The following is a 25,010-nucleotide window of genomic DNA, read 5'->3' as shown; positions in this document are numbered from 1 at the left end:
TGAAAAACTCAAGCGATAATACATGCTGGAGAGGTTGTGGAGAAAGGGGAACCCTCCTCCACTGCTGGTGGGAATGTAAACTGGTACAACCACTCTGGAAAGCTATCTGGCGCTAAGACAAATAGGAATAGTTCTTCCTCAAGACCCAGCTATACCACTGCTAGGTATATACCCAAAGTTTGTTCAAGTACACAAAAGGTATACTTGCTCATCCATGTTTATAGCAGCTCTATTTGTAATAGCCAGAACCTGGAAACAACCCAGATGTCCATCAACGGAGGAATGGGTACAGAAATTGTGGTATTTTTATACAATGGAATACTACTCAGCAATCAAAAAGGAGGAAATCATGAAATTTGCAGGCAAATGGTGGGATCTAGAAAAGATCATTCTGAGTGAAATATCCCAGAAAGAGAAAGACAAACATGGGATATATTCACTTATATAGACCTATAAGATATGATAAACATAATGAAATCTATACACCTAAAAAAGATAATCAATAGAGCGGACATAGGGTAAGATGTTCAATCCTCGTTTAGAAAGACAGATGGGATGTGCATTGAACGTATGACAGGAGTCTACTGAGCGCATCTGAAAGACTCTAACTAGCAGTGTTTTCAAAGCAAAGACTCATGACCAAACCTTTGGCAGAGTACAGGGAATCATAAGAAAGAAGGGGAGTTAGTCTGATGGGGAAAGGATAGGAGCTCCACAAGGACCAAATATATCTGGGCACAGGGTCTTTTCTGAGACTGACATTCAACCAAGGACCATGTATGGATATAACCTAGAACCTCCGCTCAGATGTAGCCTGTGGTAGCTCAGTAACCAATTGGTTTCCCAAAGTGAGGGGAACAAGGACTATTTCTAACAGGAACTCAATGACTGGCTCTTTGGTCTCCCCACCCCCGAAGGGAGGAGCAGTCCTGTTAGGGCACAGAGGAGGGCTTTGCAGCCAGTCCTGAAGATACCTGATAAAACAGGATCAGATGAATGGGGAGGAGGTCCCCCCCATCAGTGGACTTGGAAAGGGGCACGGTGGAGATGAGGGACGGATGGAGGGAGGGACTGGGAGGGAATGAGGGATCGGGACACCGCTGGGATACAGAGTTAATAAAATGTAACTGATAAAAATAAAAAAAAAAATCTTTCTTTTCACACTAGAGCCCATGCCTGTAATTGAGGCTCCTTTATGGTAGTTTCTGGATATCAGGTTGTCCTGGCTCAATGCTTCTGTCTTTCCCCTCTTCCTCCCCAGTGCTAGAATTATAATAAACTCTTACCACTGGGTAAGAGATTTTTGACTTTGCTACTAATTAGAAATGCCTGGACATTCCAGCTAACTGACCCTGATGCCAACTTTTGATTATGTGTTTTGTGTAGTGCTGGGGGATTGAACCAAGTGTCCCACCCATGCTGGACAAGTGTTTTATCTGTGCTCTACATTCCTAGCCATCAGCTAGGAATACACTGTTTTAACTAATTTGTACTTTTCATCACTGGCAATGGTAAACTCTATCCATAGCTACGTCTCCTCTCCTCCGAACTCATCTTTCCATGAGCTGAGGCCACAGATGGTGGGCCACTGAGGAGAGCTATGATGACCACTTTAATTGTCAACTCAACACAATCTAGAATAATAACCTCAACAGAATGTTTCAGTAAGGATGGTGTAGGTTAGTTCACCTTTGGGTGTTTTTGCAGGACGCTGTTTTCATTGTCCATGGAGGTGGGAAGGGTGTGGTCGCCATATATTCACTTTCTCTTTGTTCTTGACTGAACATGACTAGTCAAGTCCCTGCCTTGACTTCCTCCAAATGGGAATTCTGAGCTGGATAAATAACCCTTCTCTTAAAGCTGCTCTGTGAGTAACTGGGGAAACAGGATCCAGATAGCTACTTAAGTCACAACAGCAGATCAATGAAGGAAGAAGCCAATTTACTAAAATATTTCTTTTATTTGAATAAGGTCATTGACATTTCTTGAATTCCAGCTAGCATCAAGTAACAATCAGAAAAGGAAAACAAAACAAACAAAAAAAAACCTTGACAAAATGTTATATAATTGAAATTGACAGTGGATAGAAAACCCTTTTAAACTTTAACATCATAAAAGAAATATATTAAAATGGGCAACACACAGATTTAAAAAGTTTTAAGAGCTGACCTCACCCTAAATCTTACAAATTCAAAATTCCCAATGACTAATTTGTTCATTGCCTTCCTCCAACCAGCATGTGGGCACTGAGAGGATCAGACCCCAGTAACCACAGCGGTAATGTTCTTTACAGAGACGAATTCTCTGCAAGGCACAGGTAAGCAACCCCTTATTCAAGTCTTTTCCACTTTGCTCCGGTTACCAACACGTGCAGCTGTCTGGGACGAGAAGGTGACTGTGAGGAAGGTAACAGCTTTGCAGGCGGGCTCCACACTGGGCTCTGTTATGCTCTGCCACGAGCCAGAGATGATTCTGCAGGTTTCAGCATCACCACTAAGTGCCAAGAGGTCAGCCAACGGCCTGGACTTAGTTTGTAGTTGCTAATGAACGGAGAGTTTTAGCAAAATGAACGCTAAGATGAAGAGAAGGACCAGCACAGATGCTGACCCCAATAACAGTGAAAATGGGCACAGCTCAGCTCTGAGCCCACAAAACAAACACCCGTCAAACACTTTCCCCAACTCCTCGTTCTAGTGGTTCTCAGTGTGCTATGTCTGTGGTGTCTGTGGAATGGACACTCTGAAGCCCCACCTGAGTTGTGATGTAGATGGACTGGAATGGGGCCTTGGGATCTGTATTCTTAATAAGTATTCCATGAACTGAATGGTTGGTCCATGGGCCATACTCTGAAAAAAACCGGTGTGCCTTCAATAGTGATAAAACACTGGTTATTGTTTGTGACTTCATGGTGAAGTTTTAAACTAAATGAAGCATTCAAATAATTAGAATGCACAGAGCCTATTACACAAGCCTTTACAGCAAGTACATAATTGAGATTTCTTTTAAAAGTGGTATCATAAATAATGACTTACATTAAAGTTTTAAAATAAATTTTGTTTTAATCCAAGGCACCTGTAAAATACTTGCTGGTGTGAGAAGTGAGTTATTCCAATTACACAAGACACTACAGAGATTGAGGAGTTCCGGCAGTGATAGTTTTCCACAGAGCAAGGTTTTGCTCAGAAGTGAGCTATTTAGATTTAATGATTTTGAGGAAAAACAAATACAGACAGATATGTGATTTTTAAGCAGTTAACAAGTAGAAAGATCCCTGCCCCTGCTACAGTCACATTAGGAATGATCAGTGCACTTCCCTCGGACTTGAGCCTACAAATGTACACTGCCCAGATCTGGGATTCCTTTAATGTCCAGGCACACATGACTCTGGGCTCTGTAATACTGGCTTTGGCAGCCTTTTATCTCAAGATTTTCCAAGATGCGCAGTCTACAATTTGACATTCTTCTGAAGTAAGTTCTGGAAGATGACACTATTGGAACATGAGTTTCAAAACGCTAACTTTACAGAAGGTAAAGGAAGAAACACTTTATGCTGCCATGAGCTTTGTGGAGTCACTGTGACATTTCTAGGATAAAGGCCAGCATAAAATGCACGGCAACACCACACGCACGGTCTGAGTTAGGTAGTCACAACGCAGAGTGCTCTTCATAAAGTCTTTATAGAGATTTTAGGTTAGCCCAATCTGCAAATGACATCTGAGAGGAAACTTACGAAGGCTTAGGACAATCTAGTAGCGTATCTTATTAAACAGTGTTGTTCTGGATCCCATAGCAAACGAGACCATTACTTTAATAAGAGGTAAGCTGTCTTGAAGCCAGCGAAAGTCTAGCCCAGCTGTGGAAAGAAAAGTGAAATCTGCACTTTAAAATGTCACAGGTGGTTTCTCAGACACCTACAAATAACTGTGTACTGACAGAATCTCTTTCCAGCCTAGTGCTTCCTGGTTAATTCACAAATGGACACTTCACAACATCCTTATTTCTAGCATTTAAAGGAGAAACAGTTAAGTATTTACTTTACCAATTTGCTTCCAAATAGCTTGAAGCTGCTTCTGCCACAGCCCTCTGTGGCAGAAGAGTTTGCAAGTCCTAAATCTTGGGTTACAAAGAGTAATGTAAACCAGAAGGTATTGGTAAATCTTCTGAATTTAAAACAGGGGCAGAACATGCAGTTGGAACTAAACTACATGTCTGACAACATAGAAGAAATAAATTTCACAAATTAAGAGCATACAAATTATTACTGTAATATCAAACTGACATTATTGGAACAAAGATATTCAAAACAGTGGCCATCATGAATGAACACACTAGCAGGCAAAATACCCACTAAAAATCATCATAGGAATGTTCTCAGTTAAATGACGTAGGGAAAAAGTAGTTATTAGTTTTCCACCAAAATTTTCTTTAAAAGTGGATCCACATTGAAAACAGAGGGGAAACATTTCAGCAAGTGCTCAAATGCCTGGCATCTAGTTTAAAGCTCTCAGACCAGTCACTGATCCTAGAGGGAGCTGTGCTGGGGCTAAAGGACTGTAGAACCCACTCCTTTATTAGAAAATGCTCACGCCTAAAAATGACTGGTTACTGAACACGCAAGAATAGGGTGCTCTTGTTTAGACCTCATATTCTGTGGAAAAAGGGCAGGTATGTTTAGATAAATGAAGAAACCTCCAATGCCAGAGATGTAGAAGGTAATGCCCTCTGCAGTGGCTGCCCCCTGCCTACCAGACACTCTCTGAAGTTTAAAGACATGTAGTACTATGAACAAAATGTGGTTGTCTTTAACATTTATTTTTATGAAAAATGAATGTTCTCAAGAGTTACTTTATACAAAATTTAATAACTTAGACTATGAAGCAATTTAAATACTAAATCCCCTCAAAAAGACAACATTTGCACATACATACATGATGTACATATAGGAAAATGAAGGTCAAAAGAATTTTTTGGCAGCTGCTTCTTGCTGAGTCCTATAAAAGAAAAGAAAAACTAACAGATGCTCTATACACTTAACTTGGGAAAGAAATGGGATTGTTTAAATTAAACTATCACTGCCCCCGAAGTAGAAAATGATACTGAGATGAACCCACTCTAAACACGCACACCACGTAACAGCAAACCCAGTTTGCTTTGCAGTGAATTGTCTGTGTTAACGAAAGCTGCACTAAAGACCTATTTAACACCACAAAGCATTTCCTCTAGAAACATGTTGGGTCAGTGTTATCGAGAGACTCACCTGTACATGATATAGCCAATGAACAGCACTGTCTGCACCACTACAAATATCACAAAGTGGACTGTGGATAAACATGATGGAAACGGTGGTAGTTCTGGGCATTTTGGCTTTTCATTAGATGACTGTAAAGCAAAGAACCTGTATTATAATTTGTCAAATTAATGGTCTGGAAAGACATAAATGTGGAATTTTATAGAACTCACAGTCCGTTAGAAACAAGCTTCCCCCCCCATTCCACTAAGTATTTTCTACCTATTTAACTTCTACTATCTTTTAAAAATTATTTTTCTTTCAAAGAGGATCCGACATAAGAAGGTTCCCCCTTGTCATCACCCTGGTGCCACCTACCTCCCAACTTCACTACAAATGATGACATCAACGCCCTTCAAGGTTCTAGAGACTGGGGTTCCCACAGACTCCCACTACCCTGGATGCTTCCCGGGGCACAATTTCTATATTGGCAAAATAATTAACAGCACAGACTTCATGCTTAATAATCGTCCAGTTCATACAATAATTCCATGGTACTTACCAACAAACTACTTAAACAGAATTTTGTTTCCTGGCACATCCTTTGCAATCTCACATTAAACCTGACTAACTTTGGAAAACTGTCTATCTTCTGATCTCCACAAGAGAGGATATTTTTAGGAACTAATTAATTATCAGGGACAAAGATGTCATCCAGATGTAATGGCTTCTAAAATTAGTTGTTCTCAATACAGCTGCTTCTATGAAGCATAGTTTTTGGGACAAATTCACCCACAGTAACAAGCTGGCCATTGCAACAAAGAGAGAAAGTATCTTCAAACAAAACTAAAACATTATTTGGATGAAAAAGCAGGGCCAATAGGAAAACTAATAAGGAAGATTTGCCAAAATGATTCAAGGCATGTACATACAAACAGTAAAGAAAGGCAGTGTTAAAATATAATGGCAACAAGTGTAGAAGTTGAAGACTAAAGTGTTTTCCCTTACTAAAACCTTGAGAAAGTCATGTTAATGTCATTTATTGCTGATAGAAATATAACATTCAAGGGCTTGGGTCTTCTGCTTCTTCTAATCTTGACTAGGACCAACTATTGACGTGAACAAGGCCTCTAGCTGAGTGAGAAAAGCACTCAATACAATCTTATTTAACTCTATTTAATTTCATAAAACCTAACTAATATGAAATAGTGACAAAACAGCAAGAAAATTTCAGACCAGAACATTGGGAGACAATATGCCAAAGAAACACACTTTTTAAAAAACACAAACTCACAAAAGTACACAAAATTAAGCAGCTAAAATCCCAGCACTAAAGGGGGAAGGGTTAACTAAATCCTACCCCAGCTGACTTGGGGAGGGAGAGTCAGTTTTCCTTAGGGATGGGGACCCTGAGGGGCTGCCAATGCTCCCGTGGGTGGCCTCATGCACATAAAGCAGCATTAAGTAGAGTAGAGTATATGGAATGAGGAGGGTGAAAGGTAGGAGCAGTGGGGAATGGGTCTTATGTTCAGATCTTCACCTACAGCCTTTCCTCCTGCATGCAATCCCTTTGTCTCACTGGCCAACAGCTTAGTTTCTCTCTCCCTGGAAAGTCACTGACCATGCCTGCCAGGGAATGAGGAAGGCAATCTTCACTCTCTGTCCTGCCCTCCAGCACCACAGCAGGTCACTTGCTAGTCTTTCTTCTCTTCCCCCAAAGATCCTCTTAGCAAACTCAGCGTTCCTTCTTCCTGTCCTTCCTCTCAGCTCCACCTCTTCTACATTATCCTCTTTCCTGCATGTCAACTCCCAACACGTAGAAACAAGTCTACCCAGGACACCCAATGGCCCACATCTGCCAGGGACCCAGACGCACTGCTTACCAGACAATGCACAGCTACCACAACTTCTAAGAACCAGAGAGGGCAACAGAAACCAAGGACCAGAAAACTCACCCAACAAAGACAACACCTAGAATCACAATCATCCCAAGCCCAGATGCCTAGACACCAGCATAAAAACACAGTAACATCCAGGATAATATGTTTCCACTAGAGCCTGGCAACCTACTGTTGTGACCCTAAGAAATGCAAGAAGGACTTCAAAATGGCTATTAAGAATTTGTTTGAGGTCCTTAAAGAAGATCTGAATAAATCCACTAGTGAATTCTGTGAAAACACAAACAGGGGAATGAAATGATATGATTAACAAAAACAACATGATCATCTCATCAGACGCATAAAAGGCCATTAACAAACTTAACACTCCTTTCATGATGAAAGTCTCCAAGTTCTAGAGACACAAGAGACATATTTCAACATAGTAAAAAAGTTTCTAGCAAGCCCACAGCCAGTATCAACTTAAATGGAAAGAAACTCAAAGCATTTCCACTAAAATCAGGAACAAGATAAGGTTGTCACTCAACATGAAATTCACAGGTAAATGGGAGACAGACAAGGTGTGCACTCGCCTATCTGTGATGCTCACTGTTAAGTCCTTCCTCAGAGGCTACAATTCAGATAGTCAGAGGTTACAGAGAAAGGAAGTTAGCGAGAGGATTGGGTCGAATTAGGAAGAGGAAACAGTAGACAGTTCTGGCTGGGTGTGGGGAGGGGGACTGGACCAGCAGGAAAAAATGGGGAGGGAAGGAAAGGAGTTAGAGGGGAAAGAAAAATGAGGAGAGACAGCTAAAGCTGAGGGCCATTTGAGGAGCTGTATGGGAGCCTGAATCAGTGGGCGCTTCCTAAAATACAAGCAAATACAAAGGCCATCTAAAATGGGTCACCAAATAACTGGGGAGATGGAGCCTCAACTGGACAATGCTTGTCACCAAATGAAGCATCTTGGAGGAGTTAGGGGAGGGAAGGCCATAATCAGAATATGTTGTACTGAAAAAAAAATCTATTTTAAATTAATAAAAAAACCCACCTTATGTTCACATGTAAATTGTCAAACAAGTTTTTAAAATGGGAATACAAATATTTTCATTTTCTGGTAATGTAAAGCCCTCACTGCTTGCCTCTGCTCAGCGAATAACGACAAGCGCAGATGGGCTGACGGACAGCGAGGAATGAGCATGCGCACTGCTGAGGCCTACGCTACAGGGAGCCACGTTACCATGCTGCGCTGCGCGAGGCTATCGATGTCTCTCTTCACCACGTGCAGGTGCTCCTTGATGTCCATGAAGTGCTGAGTGGTCTCGTAGACGCCTGCTGAGCCCGGGTGCTGTATGCCGCTGACCAGCCGGACTGTTTCACTCATGGAGTTCCTGGACAGAAGAATCCCTTTGAAATCACAAGGCTTTTGGTTTTTTGTTTGTTTTGTTTCCACTTACAAGTTTCAAATGGCTATACCTTTTTAAGTTCAACACATCAGATCATTTAAAAAACAAAAACATCTAGCAAAATACACAAAATAACAGAAGACAGACAGTGGCATATACCCACAATCTCCATTCTTGGAGGCTGAGGCCAGAGGACTGGGAATTCAAGCCCAGATGCACTAGAGTGAGACCCTGCCCGAAAAGAGGGGACAGGAGGGGAGGGAAGGGAAGGGAGAGGAGAATGAGGCTGGAGCTGACATAGCGCTAGCTCATAGCAGATGGCCTGAGTCGCTGGTTGATTTGTCCACACAAACACTGCAGTGCGGCAGTGCCTGTTTTATTCACCTGGAACCTCAAAGGACTGACCTATGTGAATGATCTCTAGTAAAAATTCAAGACAACAAAGCCTGGGTAAGCTTCCCACACTATTTGGAGAGTGACCCTTGACTTGTGGGCTCTCATGTCCAGATAAACCTATTAGAAACTAAATGAAAAACACATTTAACATCTTGCCCATAGAACACCTTGGCTCAACAACACAGTGTGGTAGAGCTTTGCTTGTCGACCCTCATAACTGAATGGCTGACTGGGATTTGAGGAATACTGCTGCCTTCTGTTGCAATACCACACCCATAACCATACCATAGCACAGGAAAAAAAAAATTAAAAATCTGTAGTATAGTTTTTGATGCATATTTATCACTTCCAAATCTTGGTGAAGTAAAGACTTGACATCAAGCTGTGTGTGCTGGGGGCTGTGTGCACTGGGTGCTGCTGGGTGGGACAGAGGGAGCCCCTAGATGTCCCTGCCACCTTTCTTTGATGACTGTTTCTTTTTATTGTAACAAACCACAGCCAGGAATACGGCAGCTTTCTGAGTCCTCTGAGTACCTCTGACAAATCAGAGGCTCTGGGTCTTAGGGGCTCCTGGCACTAATGAACTGAGCCTCTATTTCCCTGTGCTCTTATCAGATGGCCCTCAGGTGCACGACCAGAATAGCAACAGGAAGCTAATGAAGCAGCACTGTCTGCTGACGTCTGAAGGAATGGGTGGCAGTTCCCTGACTCTATGTAGTCTTACATAGTGACTTTAGGACAGATGCTCTGTCCAAGACAGAACTCCACTGTTCCAATTTAAGGAGGCACAGCCTAAACCCTGTGGGTGTGAGTGATGGCATGACAGTAAGAAACAAGAAGCACTCTAATCATAGGGGAAATATAACAGATTTGTTCATATAAAGGGACAAACCTGCCTGCTGATATTGAAGGTACTTTATAAATAGTGAGTCATGTGATCACCACTGACAATATGAAATGTCTTCAAGTTGGTAATTTCCCAAGGGAGATAAAACACTAAGAGTCTCTACCATCTTTCTGATTTTATCTCCTCCTATTCTTTCATCTGTCTTAGCCCTTTCCATTCCCTGAAAATATGCTTCAACTATAGGCCTGTCTGTGTAATGCTCTTTCTTGACATGACCCTTGCCTCGTATCTATGGACCAAATAACACCCTTTCTCAACATGACTTTCCCGGATCCTTTCCTGCCAGAACGCCCCGACGCCAGGCCTTCCCATTGGTGTGGGCACGTGGACTAGTGTGGCTCCACGAAAGGACGTCACACCTTGACTTTTTATCAGTACCTTCAACAACAGTGGCTCAATTTAGATGAATCAACAAAGTTTTCTCTTACTGCCTCTGTGCTAATTTTAGTGTAAAAAGTAGAAACTACAGTGGAAGAAAAGAAGAGGAAACTGTAACAGTTACATCACATTGGGTGTTAAATACAGAAGTTCTACCTGACTCGAACAAGTGGTGAAAACTTAACACTTAAACTTGATACCCAGGGCTTTCTCAGTCAGAAACCAAATACAATTCATCTTAATGGCATGAGTACCTAAGTTTTCCCCTTAAAACTTCAGTTGAGGATTACAGTTTAATATATCCAAAACACATATAAGACTATCCAGGATAGTGTAACTTTAAATGCACATTTAACATTATTGCTTGTCAGAATCACAAAAATGACCATGGAATAGGTTTTTAATATACAAAGATGGTGTCTCTTCATAGATTCCTATCCACTCGTTCACTTGCCTGTGATTCTGCCAACAGTATAGGACACAGTACAAGGCAGTTTCTAGGAAGAACTGTGAAAGCAGCGCCATTGCTGCCCCACTGAGACCAATCTGCTGGGAGGGCAATGCCCCGCAGGCACAGCCAGAGTTCACACAGGAAGATGCACTGAGCTCAGCAGCCTGAGTGCCCAGTGTTTGGGAAGGGTCTAAGATGGCGGAATAGCCTTGGTTTAAGGAGCAGTGACACGAGAGGAGGTCAGACAGACCCTGGGCATTAACACCCTTTAAAGGACAATGGAAAGAAAAGCAGCAAAGGGAATGGTGGAAATAGAGGAACCAAAGAACAAGTGTGAAATATGTCAGCAAAGAGTTCTGAGCTGACCCTGTAGGGAGAGGTAAGAATGCTACAGAAAAGGTTGAACTGCGTGCTGCTAAAAACCTTCAATGATTTCCGGACAACATGAAGAAACCCGTAAAGGCAACCATCATCCCCAGGAAAGGCAGGTATTTCCTCTTCACATTTTCTAAAGCTTAAATTTGGGCTCAATTTTTGTGTTTGGTACTGCTGCACAGGGAGAGTGGAAGAGTTGATACATATCTGAGGAAGTGCTTTTGTGGACAATGCAGCCCAAAGCCTGGCTTTCCCAACCACCACCCAAACTTAAGTTGTGCTAGAACTACTGGGGAGTGAGACAGGTTAAGTAAGACACCTAGAATATGGTCCTTCTAGAAGACGATGTAAGAAAACGAAGAAGAAACAAGAATACAAACAAACCCAATAAGAATGGATCTGCTGCCTATGAGGGCAGATAGAAAGGGTCAGACATCAATGGAAAGGCTGGAAATACAGCTCAATGGAAGAGGGCTTGCCCTAACAAGTCCCGGCCTCTCACGCCCCAATACTGATCAGATGGGAAGATGAGAGAAGAATGAGGAGGCAGGTCTGAAAGAGGGGTAACACATATGTGTGTGTGTGCGCGTGTGTGTGCATGTGTGTACCACAGCTCCCCAGAGGTGGAGGGCCCACCTAGGTCATTTGTTTGGTTGGTCATATAGTATAAATGTTAATTTGCTGGTTCTCACAATTATATTGTGGTTACGTAAAATATCAACAGATAGATGAAAGATGCACAGAACCATTATACCATTTTTATACCTTCTGAAGTTTAAAATCGTATGAAAATAAGAGGCTTGAGAGGGGGCTGAGTGGTTCAGAGCACTAAGCACCAGCTGCTTTTCAAGATGGCTTCATTCCTAGCACCCACATGCCAGCTCACAACCACCTCTAACTGCAGTTCCATGGAATCTGACACTCTGTTCCGGCCTCCAAGAGCACTGTATGCACATGATCTAGATATATGTATATGCAAAACCACCCATATACATAAACAAGTAAATCGTTTAAAGCATTGTATCAAAATAAAAAAATACTGTTGTACAACCCAGTCGACCTCTAAAAGAAATCTATTCATTTGATTTGAATAGGACAAGTATTCACTTGGGAATTGTGAATTAACAACAAAAAATGTTTCTTAAATGTCAAGGAGCAAAATACAAATCTCCAGTTGTCAGCCAAGTCCTCTCAGCTTTTTATTCTGTTTAACTGGTTTCTGTGTAGGTGTTTGGTCCTTAAAACCTCACCTTGATGTTCTCCTCTATCAAGGGTTATACCGGGTGGGAACGCTAAAGCATTAGCTTATAAAAACACACACGGATTATTTTTCCTGTCACAGACATTGAGAATGTTGGCTATAAGTTAGCCACCCTCATTAGAAATTTATCATCCAAAGACCAGTATCTCCTTTCTATCCCGACTTTCTTGCCAGTCTGTCCTAGGGCAGAAGATGGCATTAAAAAGAAGGTCCTGAGTAAGCGTGTCTGCTTTCCAGTGCTGCCACAGCAAATGTCCTTCCGCCCCCAGTATTTCTCATAGAGTTGTGACCTGTCACTCTACGCTCTTTCTACAATTTCCAAAGATACACACCTGGTTTCAAGTTGCTACAGCATTTTTTTTCCCTTTTTTCAGCTTATAATGATTTTCAAAATTTAGATGCTTGCAATTTGCACATATATTCCTTTATTCCTAACATGACCTAGGAGGTGCAGGTTGCTGTCCTGAAGAGCACTTACAGGGAAGAGCAGGCACACAAGCTTCATTAGGACAAGGATACAGACCACTGGAACATGACCGTGCATACTTACTTCATCTCATTCACGTGTCTCAAAATCTCATGCTGGGTCTTCACTACACTATCCAGTTCCTGTTGGGAGACCTGGAGGGAAACAGGATGAGTGGGCAGCTTAGCATCACTCTGGTCACGCAGAGCACAGTGCTGTTCTGACTCTCCGCTGGTTGCAGCGCTGTGTCTGAGCACGTACCTGCCCAGGCTGCACCGAGGTCCCTGTTCCTCTCCTGGAGATCTCCTCGGTCAGGGATGAGACATATCTCCTCTGTTCATCAAGGATCATATCGAGCTGCCGGTTAAGCTGCTTGATCTCCAGGTGAATACGATTCTGTCCTTCAAAGACTTGTCTCAGCTCTCGATCACCTACGCTCTCAAAGATGTCATCCGCTGAAAAGCAACCACAAGGTACCATTCTCTACACATCTGTGGCTTTGAAATACTGCAACGGACCAAGTGTTGACAAATAACAAAACCAGAGCATTACCAACACAGGGTACAAATCTGCAAACCGTACACCTGCAGACAGTTCAGTCATGACTGAAGTATGGTTTTGGTAAATCAGATCTGAACTTTTCCACTTTAAGTAATTTCTGTTTTATATGTCCTGTATGACTTGACAAAAGAGAACTAATCTGGAGTACCAGAGATTAAAACAGTGCTGGGCTATGTGGAGACTGGGTTTACGGCATCAGAGAACTTTCTGAGGTGAGAGAATATTCCGTGCACTGGTGTGGTGATGTTTAGGCGGGCACCCGCGATTACCAACAACCGACTGCTCTCTATACACTCACTACAAGCAGCTTCAAGGTATGGTCACAAATTGCATGATGTTACTGAACCACTCATCACTGTGAGAACTGTTACCATAGTGTTCAAATGCTTGACATAAGCTTCATCAAGTGCAGTCTCTATCACCCAAGCCAACAGGGAACAACCTGTAGAAAACTAGAGGATGCTAAGCAATCAGTCCGTTTGGCCTCCCTGCCTTACATTTTTGACAATGTAACAACACATAAAGTCTCAATTTCTCTGGCTTAAGCTGCCACTTAACATTTCCCCACCACTGAGGTCCAGGGTTCTCAGTAGAAAGTTTGAAAGGTAGGTATCACTTCACTTTAAGCTCATAATAGCTTTGACAGTCCTAAACAAGATACATATGTCACTGGCCCGAAGGTCTAAAGAATATAATAGAGGGGACAGAGAGACTGTGAGAGCAGGAATATGGGAAGGACTGCCAGAAATACTACCGTTCAAACAACACAGCTACTGCAATTGTGAGTACGTAGCGGCTCTACAAGACTGGGCCTTTCAGCATTCCATCTTGGATAACGGAAGGTTCCATGAGGCCCTGCCCATTCCAGAGAAGCCTGACTTGGTGCTGAGGAAGAGGGTGTCATTTTTTTCAATGTATGGCCTCTACTTGGAAAGAAGGGGTTCACAGGGAAACAAAGAGAACACAGGGCAGTGGGGTAATGTAATTCCAAGATGCTTCTAATGTATAATTCCAACATATCCATAAAACCATCGAAACTTTTTAATAAAGGGGACTGTGAATCCTGAAAGGAGAGCGACCTTGGATGTTTCATTTAGCCCTCCCCATGAGAGCAGCACTGTCTTTTGTCCTTCGTTTGTTTAGTTTAGAGAACGCAGAGGTGGGTGCACCAATGCCATCCTCACCAAGTTCCCACACAGTGGCTCGCGTTCACCCCCAACACCATGGTGTCCCTCGTTCACACCTCACAAGCCATACTCCCAGACCTGAAAGGAGCCAAGATTTGCTTTTCCACCGTTTCCATCAGTTACTGAGTGTGCTGGTCAGTGAGCAGAGATGAGGCGGGCAGTGCAAACCCCAGTGTCCTCCACAGAGCCACAACCCTGGCTATTAACTTACCGGGCTGTCCCTGGAGGTCAGGGTGGCCCTTCTGGAATTCCTCCTTCTTCTTGTCCAGTTCTTGCTGGAAGTGTTCAAACTCCTCTTGATACTTTTCCTTTTCTTTTTCTGAAATGTCTTTCTCTGGCGTAGGCTTGTTCAGAGGAAGCATAGGTCATAAGACAGGGAACAGGAGAGACATCTTGGTGTCCTTACTTCTCACGCTCACTAGTCCATTGCTAATTCTAAGACTGTCTCTTACTTAAATTACAGCTAATTTGTTCTTGGTTTTAATGATAGCATCAAAACCCATAGTAACTGCTACCATTTAATGAGCATTTACTATAAGCACACATCTCACTTAACAGGTACAGCATCAAGAGATGAGCACTAAGCAAACCTGCTGTGCCAAGGAGGCAACAAGACCAATGGCAGTGACTGAAACAAGACCCAGACTGAAGTCGGTATTCTCAACATCTACAGCTGGCCTAACACCACTGAAAACAGAAAATTGACTGTTTGGGGAAAAGGTTTATACTCACTGGCTCTCTTCCAGGCTCAGTTAGTTGGAAGGTCAGGAAGGAGAGAACGTCGTGGTCATCTACAAGTTTAAAAACAGATTCCGGGATGCTGTAACCAGTTGCTCACAGCTGAGAATTCACTTGGCAGGTATTTATTACGTATGAAAGACTGATGTCAGAACTACTCGAAACCCTTCACCCTTCATAGCACCTGCATCAGTGTTCTAGGTGAGCTAACAGACAGCATCTAAAGGAACGTGCTCCACCTTCCCAGGCTCATTCATGGATGATGTCCTGTTCTGATCATGAATACCCCTGTTCACCCATTTCTAATACCTTTCCTTTGGTACATATCAGCTCTGGCCTTTCATACTTGCTTCTCTCAACTGGATGACAATCATACTTCTATTTTATCTAAACCACGTAAAGGCAAATTAATATCAAGTGGATTCCAGCTAGTGGCGGGAACTAAGGAGACTGGGTGAACCTGAGAAATGGTCTGCACCTGGACTTAGCAACACCTCAAAAAAAAAATGGGGATACAGATCTCCTGCTTCTTTGCTTGGGTCATTTAGAACAATCTGTAGTTTTGGAAGTATTTAAAATGGTAATGTGCCATATGAATACAAAGCAGCATTGGTGTGGAGTAACACGTGGAAAATCATAACAATGATTTTCATTTAAACTTTGCCCCCAAATAATATTTCTTCAGGCTTCCAAATTCATTTGTATATGGACAGAGCAACTTTCAAGGGTCATACAATACTTGGCAATTAACTTTTTATATCCTCAACTTTAAAGATGTCTCCGCCACTACAAAATGCACCCAAATGAATGCTGCAATTCACATGCATCCATGCAGCTCCAATACAGCCAGACTGGTAGAACCAACCATGGGAAGACTCCAAAGAGATGTCAGAGTGGGATGGAATCGGGTCTACATATCCCAAATGTACCATCAGCAGCAAGCTTCATTCACAGGCTGTCAATACGAAAATATGGCAAGATTTACCTGCAAGACCTCCTGTTGCAGCAGATATCCCAAAATGCCCCTGTTTGGGGATAATCATATTTTCCACTTTGGCACAAAATTCATAATCATTTTTATCTGGTGTAAAGCCATTATTGATCATGACCTAGAAAGACATACTCAAGTTGTAGATTCTTATAACAGATATTTAAAAATAAATTTTAGCATTTTGTGATTAATAATATTCACTCTTGCTTCCTTCTACTGTTGTAATTCTTTTTGTTTATGGATATTACGTGTGTTCGTGTATGCATGTTTGCATGTGTGTGAGTATATGGAGATCTCAAGCTGAACTCACACTGGGTATTTTTCTCAATCACTTTCCAGTTTATTTATTGAGGCAGGGTCTCTCAACTGATCCCAGAGCTCAGTAATTCCTTACACTAGCTGTCCACCTTGCCCTGCCCTTGAGTGTTGGGATTCCATGTGGCCACATTTTCTCAGCTTTTGGGTAGGTTCTGGGACCTGGACTTTGGCCTTCACGCTTGCATGGCAAGTTCTTTATCCACCAAGCCATCTCCCCAGCCCTATAAAGGGTAATTTAAAATAAACTCGCGTACTAGCCATCATTAAACAGTAAGGCAGTTCACTTAATTTTTTTTTTTAAGCCATTATGTGTTAAAGGCACAAAAAGAAAAAATGCTGACAGGTTAAGAATCTTTCTACAGTGAAGCAAGCTCCTTTCTTGCAAATCCTTAAGAGCCATGACCATTCTGAATACATCACACAGCAGGAATATAACTGCTCTGGACTATCCTAGGTTAGCAAATGTGACAGGTAAGTGTTGCTAATCTCTTCTCTACCCTCCGTTGGCATCTGTCACCTCAGGTCAGCAGTAAATGGAGCCCTGCAGAAACGATGAAGATGGGTTTAAACTGCAGTTCTGTCCAAGTTACTTAAAATCTCCCACATTCAATTTCTCTGTGTTGCAAATGGAAAGATGTATCTCTCAGAGATGTTTGAAAAGCTGCATTTAAAGTACAAAGTGCCAGGTTTGGCACTTTAAGGGACAAAGAGCCTGAATCATCTCACTTTTTGTTCCTATCACATTACTGTAAGACTTACTCTTGGGCCTAAGCCACTTGTTAAAATTGCAAATACTATCATTTCGCTTCCTGCTGAGAATGCCAGCTCTCTCAAAAGCTGCTCTAAGGAATGGCTATTGTTAGCCTTTCCACCACTTCCGAAATGTCCTCTATCTTCATGCTACAGCAAACTACTTGCTCTCTCAAATGTTCAGTTTCTTCAAGGCCGTGTCTGCTTTTTACGCCTGGAACATGCACACATTTCCTATTCCCTGCTTTGAGGCACATCTCAACTAAGAACCCCTTCCAGGGTCACTTTTCAGGGTCCAGGTTCCAAGCTCACAATTCCTTCCTGCAGTGCCATAGCCCACACGGTATGGTGACGTTATGTGCTTCCTCTACGGTCTATAAACTCTTCAGGGAGAATGGCCTTTGTCTTCCTCATATATGGATCCTGGAGCCTTGGACATGCATCTACAGTATCTTCAAGCTGGGTGCTTAAGTTTCCTCTGACCAACAGAAATCTACTGGCCCAACTGCACTACAGAAGATAATACATACCAGGTGACACATTAACAGTCAGTCTCTTAGAAGTGGTTCTCAACCTGTAAGTCATGACCCCTTTGAGAGGCAAATGACCCTTTCACAGGGGTCATAAAATATCAGATATCCTGCATAGCAGGTATTCACATTAAGATTCATAACAGTAGCCAAGACTACAGTTATGAAGTAGCACAAACTAATTTTCTGGTTGCGGGTCACCACAGCATGAAAAACTGTATTTAAGGGTCACAGCATGGGAATGCTGTCTTAAGGCAATGCATAAAGATGTCTGAAAACCCACATCTAAGAATTCAGAAGAAAAGCCGTACTAGAATGTTCCTTATTTGATCACTGCCACTTACTGTCAGCGTTTTCTGGTAATAGGTAATCTTTGCCCGGACAGGATAGGGTTTGTTACGGAAGTCCCTCTGACAACTCGCTAAAGCCTGAGTGGCGCCATCACTGTAGATTCAAAAACATCAAGTTACAATGAAGCTTATGACAGTCGTGTCAATCAAAGGACAGCAAGGGTCTTCCTGTCAGAACTCTGGGAATCACTGAAAGGAAGGCCAACATCACCACGCTGAAGGGAGGGAGGACATGCTATTATGTGTGGGATGAAAAAAGTATCCAAATCACTCCGGGGAGCTTTATTTTTTATTATTATTTTTTTGTGGTGGTGGGAACCGAACCTACAGTCTCACGTGCTAGGCAAGTGCTCTATTACTGAGCTATATCCCCAACCCCTCATGGAGTTTTGAAAGTTGCAAGTCTATAAATTCCATCCAAGCCGGCTGAAGCTGAATCTAAAGAACTAGCCCAGGCACCTCTATTTTAAACCACTCCACCAGGGCTATGAGAACTGCAAGATCACCAAGGCAGGAAAGAGTGAAGCCAGACGGGTGAAGCAGTTTGCTTACTCTCACTACCTAGAAGCTTTGTAACTCACCGACAGCCTTAACGTGACATTGATATTGGAAAACAGTGGCACAGACTGTGTACTCATTAGTTTGCTGAAAGCTAAATATATTCTTGAAAGATTTCTTTCAATGAACATGGAAAGTGTGGCTCACAGAAGGAACATCAAGACACAAAGGAGAGTATACCTTTTAACCTGGTTGGCATACAACAGCTCAAGAAAATGAATTAACTTATTTCATTTGCAGAATGCTGAAATCTGAAGCAGTATTATTTCATGAGGTTTCCAAAAGGAAATTGAAATAAGAAATAATGCAAAAATCACACTTACTTTTGATGGTCATAATTAATTTGTCCATTGTTGCCTACAACTACTATAGCAGGATTATTTTTCTAAAAATAAAGAAGATATATTTATTTTAATATCTGCTGTCAATAAATTCACCATTTTTTTAAAAAAAATTTATTTTATGTGCATTGGTGTGAGGGTGTCAGATCCCTTGCAATTGGAGTTACAAACAGTTGTGAGCTGCCATGGGGGTGCTGGAAATTGAACCCGGGTCCTTTGAGAGAGCAGGCAGTGCTCTTAACCACTGAGCCATCTCTCCAGCCCTTCATCATTCTCTTTTTGCTATGAAATCTCATACTGCTAAGATTCTAGGGCTCTTAAATTTTTGAAATAATATGGCCTAAGCATCCAAGGAGTTATTAAAAGTTCTTTAAAGTACTAATATTAACTTCTGAAAAATCAATAAACAACTAAAAAGAAGATCATCAATCTTAAAGCTTCAAGCCTCAAGTTAATATTTTCAACATATTAAGTAAATTTTGTTTTTAATTGTTTTTACCACATCATTAGGACAACTGGCCTAAGAACTGACTGACATAGGCGATTCCAGCATGACAGTGACAGCCAAGCCCTTGAGTTCTGCCACAGCTTCCACAGATGTGAGTTTCACTGCCCACATCTAAAGACTCATGCTGATTTTTCAGTTACTGAGCAGATACGGGCTGTGAATTACTGACAGGTCCACAGAGCTAGGTCTCCACCATGCCTGCAAATGAGTGTGCATAATATCATGTCGACAAAACTTTTTGTTGGTACCGTCTCTGCTACCAAGACTGATCACCATGCTCAGACTATCCACTGAGTTCTCTACTATTAAAGTTAAGGTGTCAAGTGAGCCACCTTCTCACAGCCTAACTGTGCCTGAAAATACACTAAGATGAAAAATGGCTAGCAATAAACATACCTTTCCATCATTGTCAAAAGAATCAAAAAATACTCCAACACCATTCCACATATCAGCTGATCCAAACACAGGGCCATCCAAGCCTTGATTTTCTGTATACCAAATTGCCTGAAAAATGTAAGAGGAAACAGTTAGGAGCCAGTGGTCTTTGCCAACTATACTCAATCAAGTAACAGAAATAATCATACTAAGCCATCAGCTCCAATTCGACCTCTTCCAGTCACTCGAAATGTCACTTCCACCTCCCAGTTCTCGAAGGCTGCTTTTGTTTTTGTCCACACTGAACCTCTTTGGCTTTTTAATGATGGTGCTATTCGAATTTGATCTGAACTTGGAATAGCATCTATGGTAGAAATCAGAAAAGAAAAGCTTTAAGTTACAATTATGCAGAATTCAATACAATACCTCTGAACTGCTGCATACAGCTACACAGGTCAAGTTTTATTTTCATATTGTAATAAGAATTTTGTTAGAAAAACTTCATGTTAATGGCTAAGACTTTGAAATTTTCTTTTGAACAGAGAAATACATCTGGAGACTTACACCCATGCATTAAAAATCCCACAGGCCAAGGAAGGAGATTAAGACTTAGAACTTCTGTTTCTATAATGTGGTTTCTGATGCTGTGTTTTTATGAATTTTGTTACTGTGTGTATGTCTGATTCTTTTGTTGTTGTTGTTGTTTTCTATGTGTGCTTTTAAAAATTATTTGTTTGTTTCTTTTGCCCGTTTGTTTTCTAAAGAGAGGTCTAGAGCTGAATGGGTGAGAAGGTAGGGAGGACTTGGAAAGAGATGGGGAGGTGAAATGTTGATCAGAATATGTATGAATCTTCAAGAAAAACAGCAAACTGTTCATTTGATTTAATACCTCCCAAAGATGCCCAATACTAAAAGCCTACAACTTATTTTACCAGTTACCAAACTTAGGAAAAACATTATGACACGAGCCCATCTATAGGGATCAAGTTCAGCTGTTCCTAGTTCAGCTGTCGCTCTGAACAAATCATTTCCTTGCTCTACTGGGCTCATCGTATGCTCATCTGTAAAATGAAAGGGCCAGGCCTGATGATTTCTCTAAACACTCCAAAGTCATGTTAAACTATCCTGCATCTATACATTTTCCCAGAAAGAAAGCCAAACAAATTTTAATTTAACAAGGGGTTCTCTATCAACGGTGGACTCCCTCAGAAACCAAGTGACTCTCAAAAGCGTAACTGGCTCAAGTCCAAGTTTGGTCACTTATAACTGCTGGATCTTAGACAGGTCATTGAATATAAACGTTTATATGGGCATAGCGTGGGGATATTGCTGGTTCAGTTTCAAATCATCACAGCAAGGCATAGAACTTTTTGGGGTTTTTCAGTGCATCTAAAAGTTACATTTATATTATACCATACACTGAGTGTATAACAGTATCATATCTAAAATAACAATGAGCAGGCTTTAACTTTAAAATACATTAAGGAGCTGGTACATTAATCGGTGAAGAGCACTTGCCTTATCACTCACAGGCCCCATGCTGAACTCCCAGGACCTCAGAGACAAAAAAAAAACAACACAAAACTAACAGTGCCACTGACTGAAACTGCTAAGAGCATTTGTGAGGACTGAAGAAGCACTAACTGAACAAACCTTCAGTCTGAAAACGAAAACCAAACAAACGTATTCTCTGCAAAATTTGATAAACCGAGACATAATAAAACAAGGTACTATTGTAAATCCTTCAATCCTCTTACTGTAGGCTAATTATTAAGGTACCTAAAAAGCCTAAATCTGAACAATTCAGACATATTCTCTCAGATTGTAACCATTCTGACATTTATGCTAGGAAATAAAACAAGTGTACTGACACTGCTTTACAGGTAGGAAAAGAAAGCTGAAATACTTTAGCATATTCACTGGTTCACACACTCAAAGGCTAGAGGTTGAACATTACAAAAAAAGCTCTGGACACCAGAAGATTTGAGGCCACTGTCCAAGAACCTTCATCTGTCTGTGACACTTGTTGTATCTATACAGGCAATTAAGTCCTGGCTGCCTACCACAGCTCGGATAGGAGAATGAAGGTGAGGGCTCTAAGAGTTATGAACAGCTATAGAATATTATCATTTTTTGCCCTTATGAACCTAAGGATATATGCTGACAGTACAAAAGGATGTAAGATTTATAAAAGAGAAAGACTATCTGTGTGATCCTAATTAGGCTGAATGTAATGGGCTGTGTTTAAACTAAAGCTTAAGTTTCTTTAGCTTTTTTTGTTGGTGGTGGTTTTGTTGTTTGTTTGTTTCAAACAATGGGCTGCAAGAATAAATGAAAATGGAGGAAAATAAACAACAGCATTAATAGAACAGTAAGGTTAAAAATTACAGCAACCATGAAAGCAAGGCATTCCCATGCCCCCCATACCAGTGAGCCTGACACACACTTGCACTGAGGTACATTAAATACACCCCACCCCTCCCAATCCCCAGCTTTAGCCCAGACTGAAATTTAGCCAAGGATGACCCTGAGCTTCTGATCTTCTAGGATTACAAGCATGATCCACTACACCTGGTTTATGGGTGCCAGGGGCTGCACCCTGGACTTAGTGAATGCTGGTCAAGCAACCTACAACTTTAGCCCTTCACTCGGACCTTTTTCACAGTAGACTAGATTTGTTGCTTGTGGCTCTGTAAAAAGAGAGTGAAGGTAACTAATTTCAGTAGCTGATGAACATTCTGATTTTGCTGGTGCCAGTGTGATGGAAAAGATAGAGAACAGGAGACAGGCCATGGAGACGTACTGACGTGAAGAGGTGCCAACCAATTCATCATCATTTCCAAAGGAAAAACAGAAACAGTAGGTCTGAAAACCTGTGGTTGGTGTCATGTTCATCATCTTTGTGCTTTCGGAGCAATGCTATCATGATAACACAAGCCCAGAAGGCTTATAATAAATGGGCTGAGTAACAACATAATTGTACTCTCCTTCAACTACATAATGACTCGGTCATTAAGTTGAATGAAATTTACACCTGATAATTGCACATTAATTTGAGGAAAATGGCCCTTCCTGGAAGTGTGCATTCTATTCAGCAATTAGTTTCTAGATGTGAAACATTTTGTTTCAGTCTCTGGACAACCTCAAACATTACAGAAAAGCCTTCCATAAGTGATCCCTTAGTTATACGCGAAAATAGAAGCTATTTACTACTTGCTTTAATGGCAAGTATCTGACAGCCCCTGAAGAGCTTAAGGAACAACAAGTGCTACTGACAGTCTTTGGTCAGCAGTGACACATCAGCACTAAGTGCAGACACCTTTTCTTTTCACCGGGGCAGTGCTCGGTCATGGTTCTGTTATCTGTGTCTAAGTAATAAAACTTGAAGCAGAAATTATTTCATTTTTCTAAGGTGTCTTAAAAAAGAAGATATGAGTCTATTCTTAGTCCCATATTCGGAAACAACCAATATAATATATATATAAACATATATACCCTGTACTAAAGACGCCAATATAATGTTTATAGTGTAAAGTTCAAAGACCACACACGCCGTCACTGAGAAGCAATTCTATCGCGTAATGCCAACATTTTAAGACTCTCTGCTCTCTTGGAGCACTCAGGAAGGTAGGTGCAAACCTAACCACTGACCACTGCTAACTCCCTAAAACAAGCAAGCAGAAGGACGCTGTTGGAACTGGTCTCAAATTGCTACGGCCAGGTAAAGTGTACCCTTGAGACGTGGCATCTGGGTGTAAGGAAACATGACACCCAGAAGTTGGACTGAGTGCAAGGAACTGCAGAAAGTAACAAAACACCTCCGAATCAGACAGAAAGTACCGATGAGGATTAAAGAACAGAAGACTGGAAGTGGGCGGACAAGCTGGGTGAGAAGACTCAGGAACGCGCGGGGAACCTGCGGGCTGGTGGGACCCGGAGTGGGGGCTGTCTGGGGAGTCCTGCCCCAGTGCATGTGCCGTGCAGGGCACTGCAGGGCATTGGGGAGATGGACCGAGGGGATGAAGGCAAGGAAGGAACCCGGCCCCTGCCCCAGCCCTGGCTTACTCCCCGCGTGGGCCCAGAAGGGCACGGTCCCATCGCTCTGCACCAGATGCGGCCCCTTAAAGCTGTACTTGTACTCGAAACGGCGGTGTGGCAGGTCGGCTGCGCTGCCCGAGGTGCCGGGGGCCGCAGCGTCGCCTCCCACGCTGTCGCTCCCGACGAACTGGCTTAAAGACAGCAGCAGGGCGCAGAAGGCGCAGAAGAACGACCGCGCTCCAGCCCGGGGACCCTTCCGCCAGGACCCCGCCATCTTGGATTCTGGGACGCAGAGGCCGGCGGGAGAGGGAGGGGCGCTGGAGCCGCGGATGGCCAACAGGGCGCTCACTGATTGGTGGAGCCCGGGAGACCCGCGGGCGAGGGACGAGCCCCGCCCCTGGCCTCCTCTCTCCTGGAGGCCACTAAGGAATGAGCATTTGTGGGAGGGGCTCTAGGAGAGGTGGGGCAAGTCCGGGGGTGGGGGGCGGAGCTGGCCCAAGTGCTCAAAAGTCCAGCAGCTTGGGGTGGGGGGTGGGGATAGGGACCGAGATGTCCCTACTACCAATTTCTTCAAGCCCTAGAGTAGCGGATTTCTGTGGCTTAGAAAACCTTGTGTGCTGAGACTTGTTCAGCCAGCCCATAATAAACTATATTTAGAATAAAGGCATTCATTATTCAGTGGCTGGCTCTCATTTTGTGAACTTTCCAGAGCCGACAAGAAATACTAACAGTCTCAGCCTACTGAGAACATCTCAAAAGAGCCCTAGGACCTTTTAGGTGGTTGAATCGAGGGGTTTATGTCGAACCAGCTTTCACTTCTCAAAAAAAGTAATTCCAAAGGCTTTCCAAATATTAGAAACCGTAGCTCAGTGCATTCAAATAAAAGTGGGTAGTTTTGTTGCAAGCTTACATGCTATGGGCAGAGTCAACGAATAAGTTGCATTTTATTTTATTTTTACTATTTTGTTTGTATGTGATGTGTGCGCGCGCCCAAGCACACACATCATGCACTATAGCACAC

The 25,010-nt window shown here is 42.3% G+C and overlaps 1 protein-coding gene across 2 annotated transcripts; it reads right to left on the bottom strand.

Annotated features, from left to right (window-relative positions):
• Positions 1-1,940: 1,940 nt before the first annotated feature.
• On the bottom strand, positions 1,941-24,293 carry Lman1 (lectin, mannose binding 1). 2 transcript variants are annotated; one of them, XM_021648718.2, is made up of 14 exons: positions 24,017-24,293; positions 20,161-20,315; positions 19,973-20,080; positions 19,051-19,112; positions 18,164-18,263; positions 16,216-16,339; positions 15,225-15,283; positions 14,704-14,836; positions 13,006-13,199; positions 12,829-12,899; positions 8,345-8,495; positions 5,258-5,379; positions 4,929-4,991; positions 1,941-3,853 (listed from the first exon to the last, which is right to left on the bottom strand). In XM_021648718.2, exons 1-13 carry the CDS (start codon positions 24,261-24,263, stop codon positions 4,955-4,957), a joined length of 1,563 nt encoding a protein of 520 aa, XP_021504393.1. In that variant the 5' UTR covers positions 24,264-24,293; the 3' UTR covers positions 1,941-3,853; positions 4,929-4,954. The 2 variants fall into 2 exon arrangements, with proteins under 2 accessions (XP_021504393.1, XP_021504391.1); XM_021648716.2 differs by having other exon boundaries at positions 1,941-4,991.
• Positions 24,294-25,010: the final 717 nt, after the last annotated feature.

Source organism: Meriones unguiculatus, chromosome 2 (genome assembly GCF_030254825.1).
Source record: "Meriones unguiculatus strain TT.TT164.6M chromosome 2, Bangor_MerUng_6.1, whole genome shotgun sequence".
Classification (NCBI taxonomy): Eukaryota; Metazoa; Chordata; class Mammalia; order Rodentia; family Muridae; genus Meriones; species Meriones unguiculatus.
Note: the sequence above shows the minus strand (reverse complement) of the source record. Positions and strands in the feature narration are given on the sequence as shown.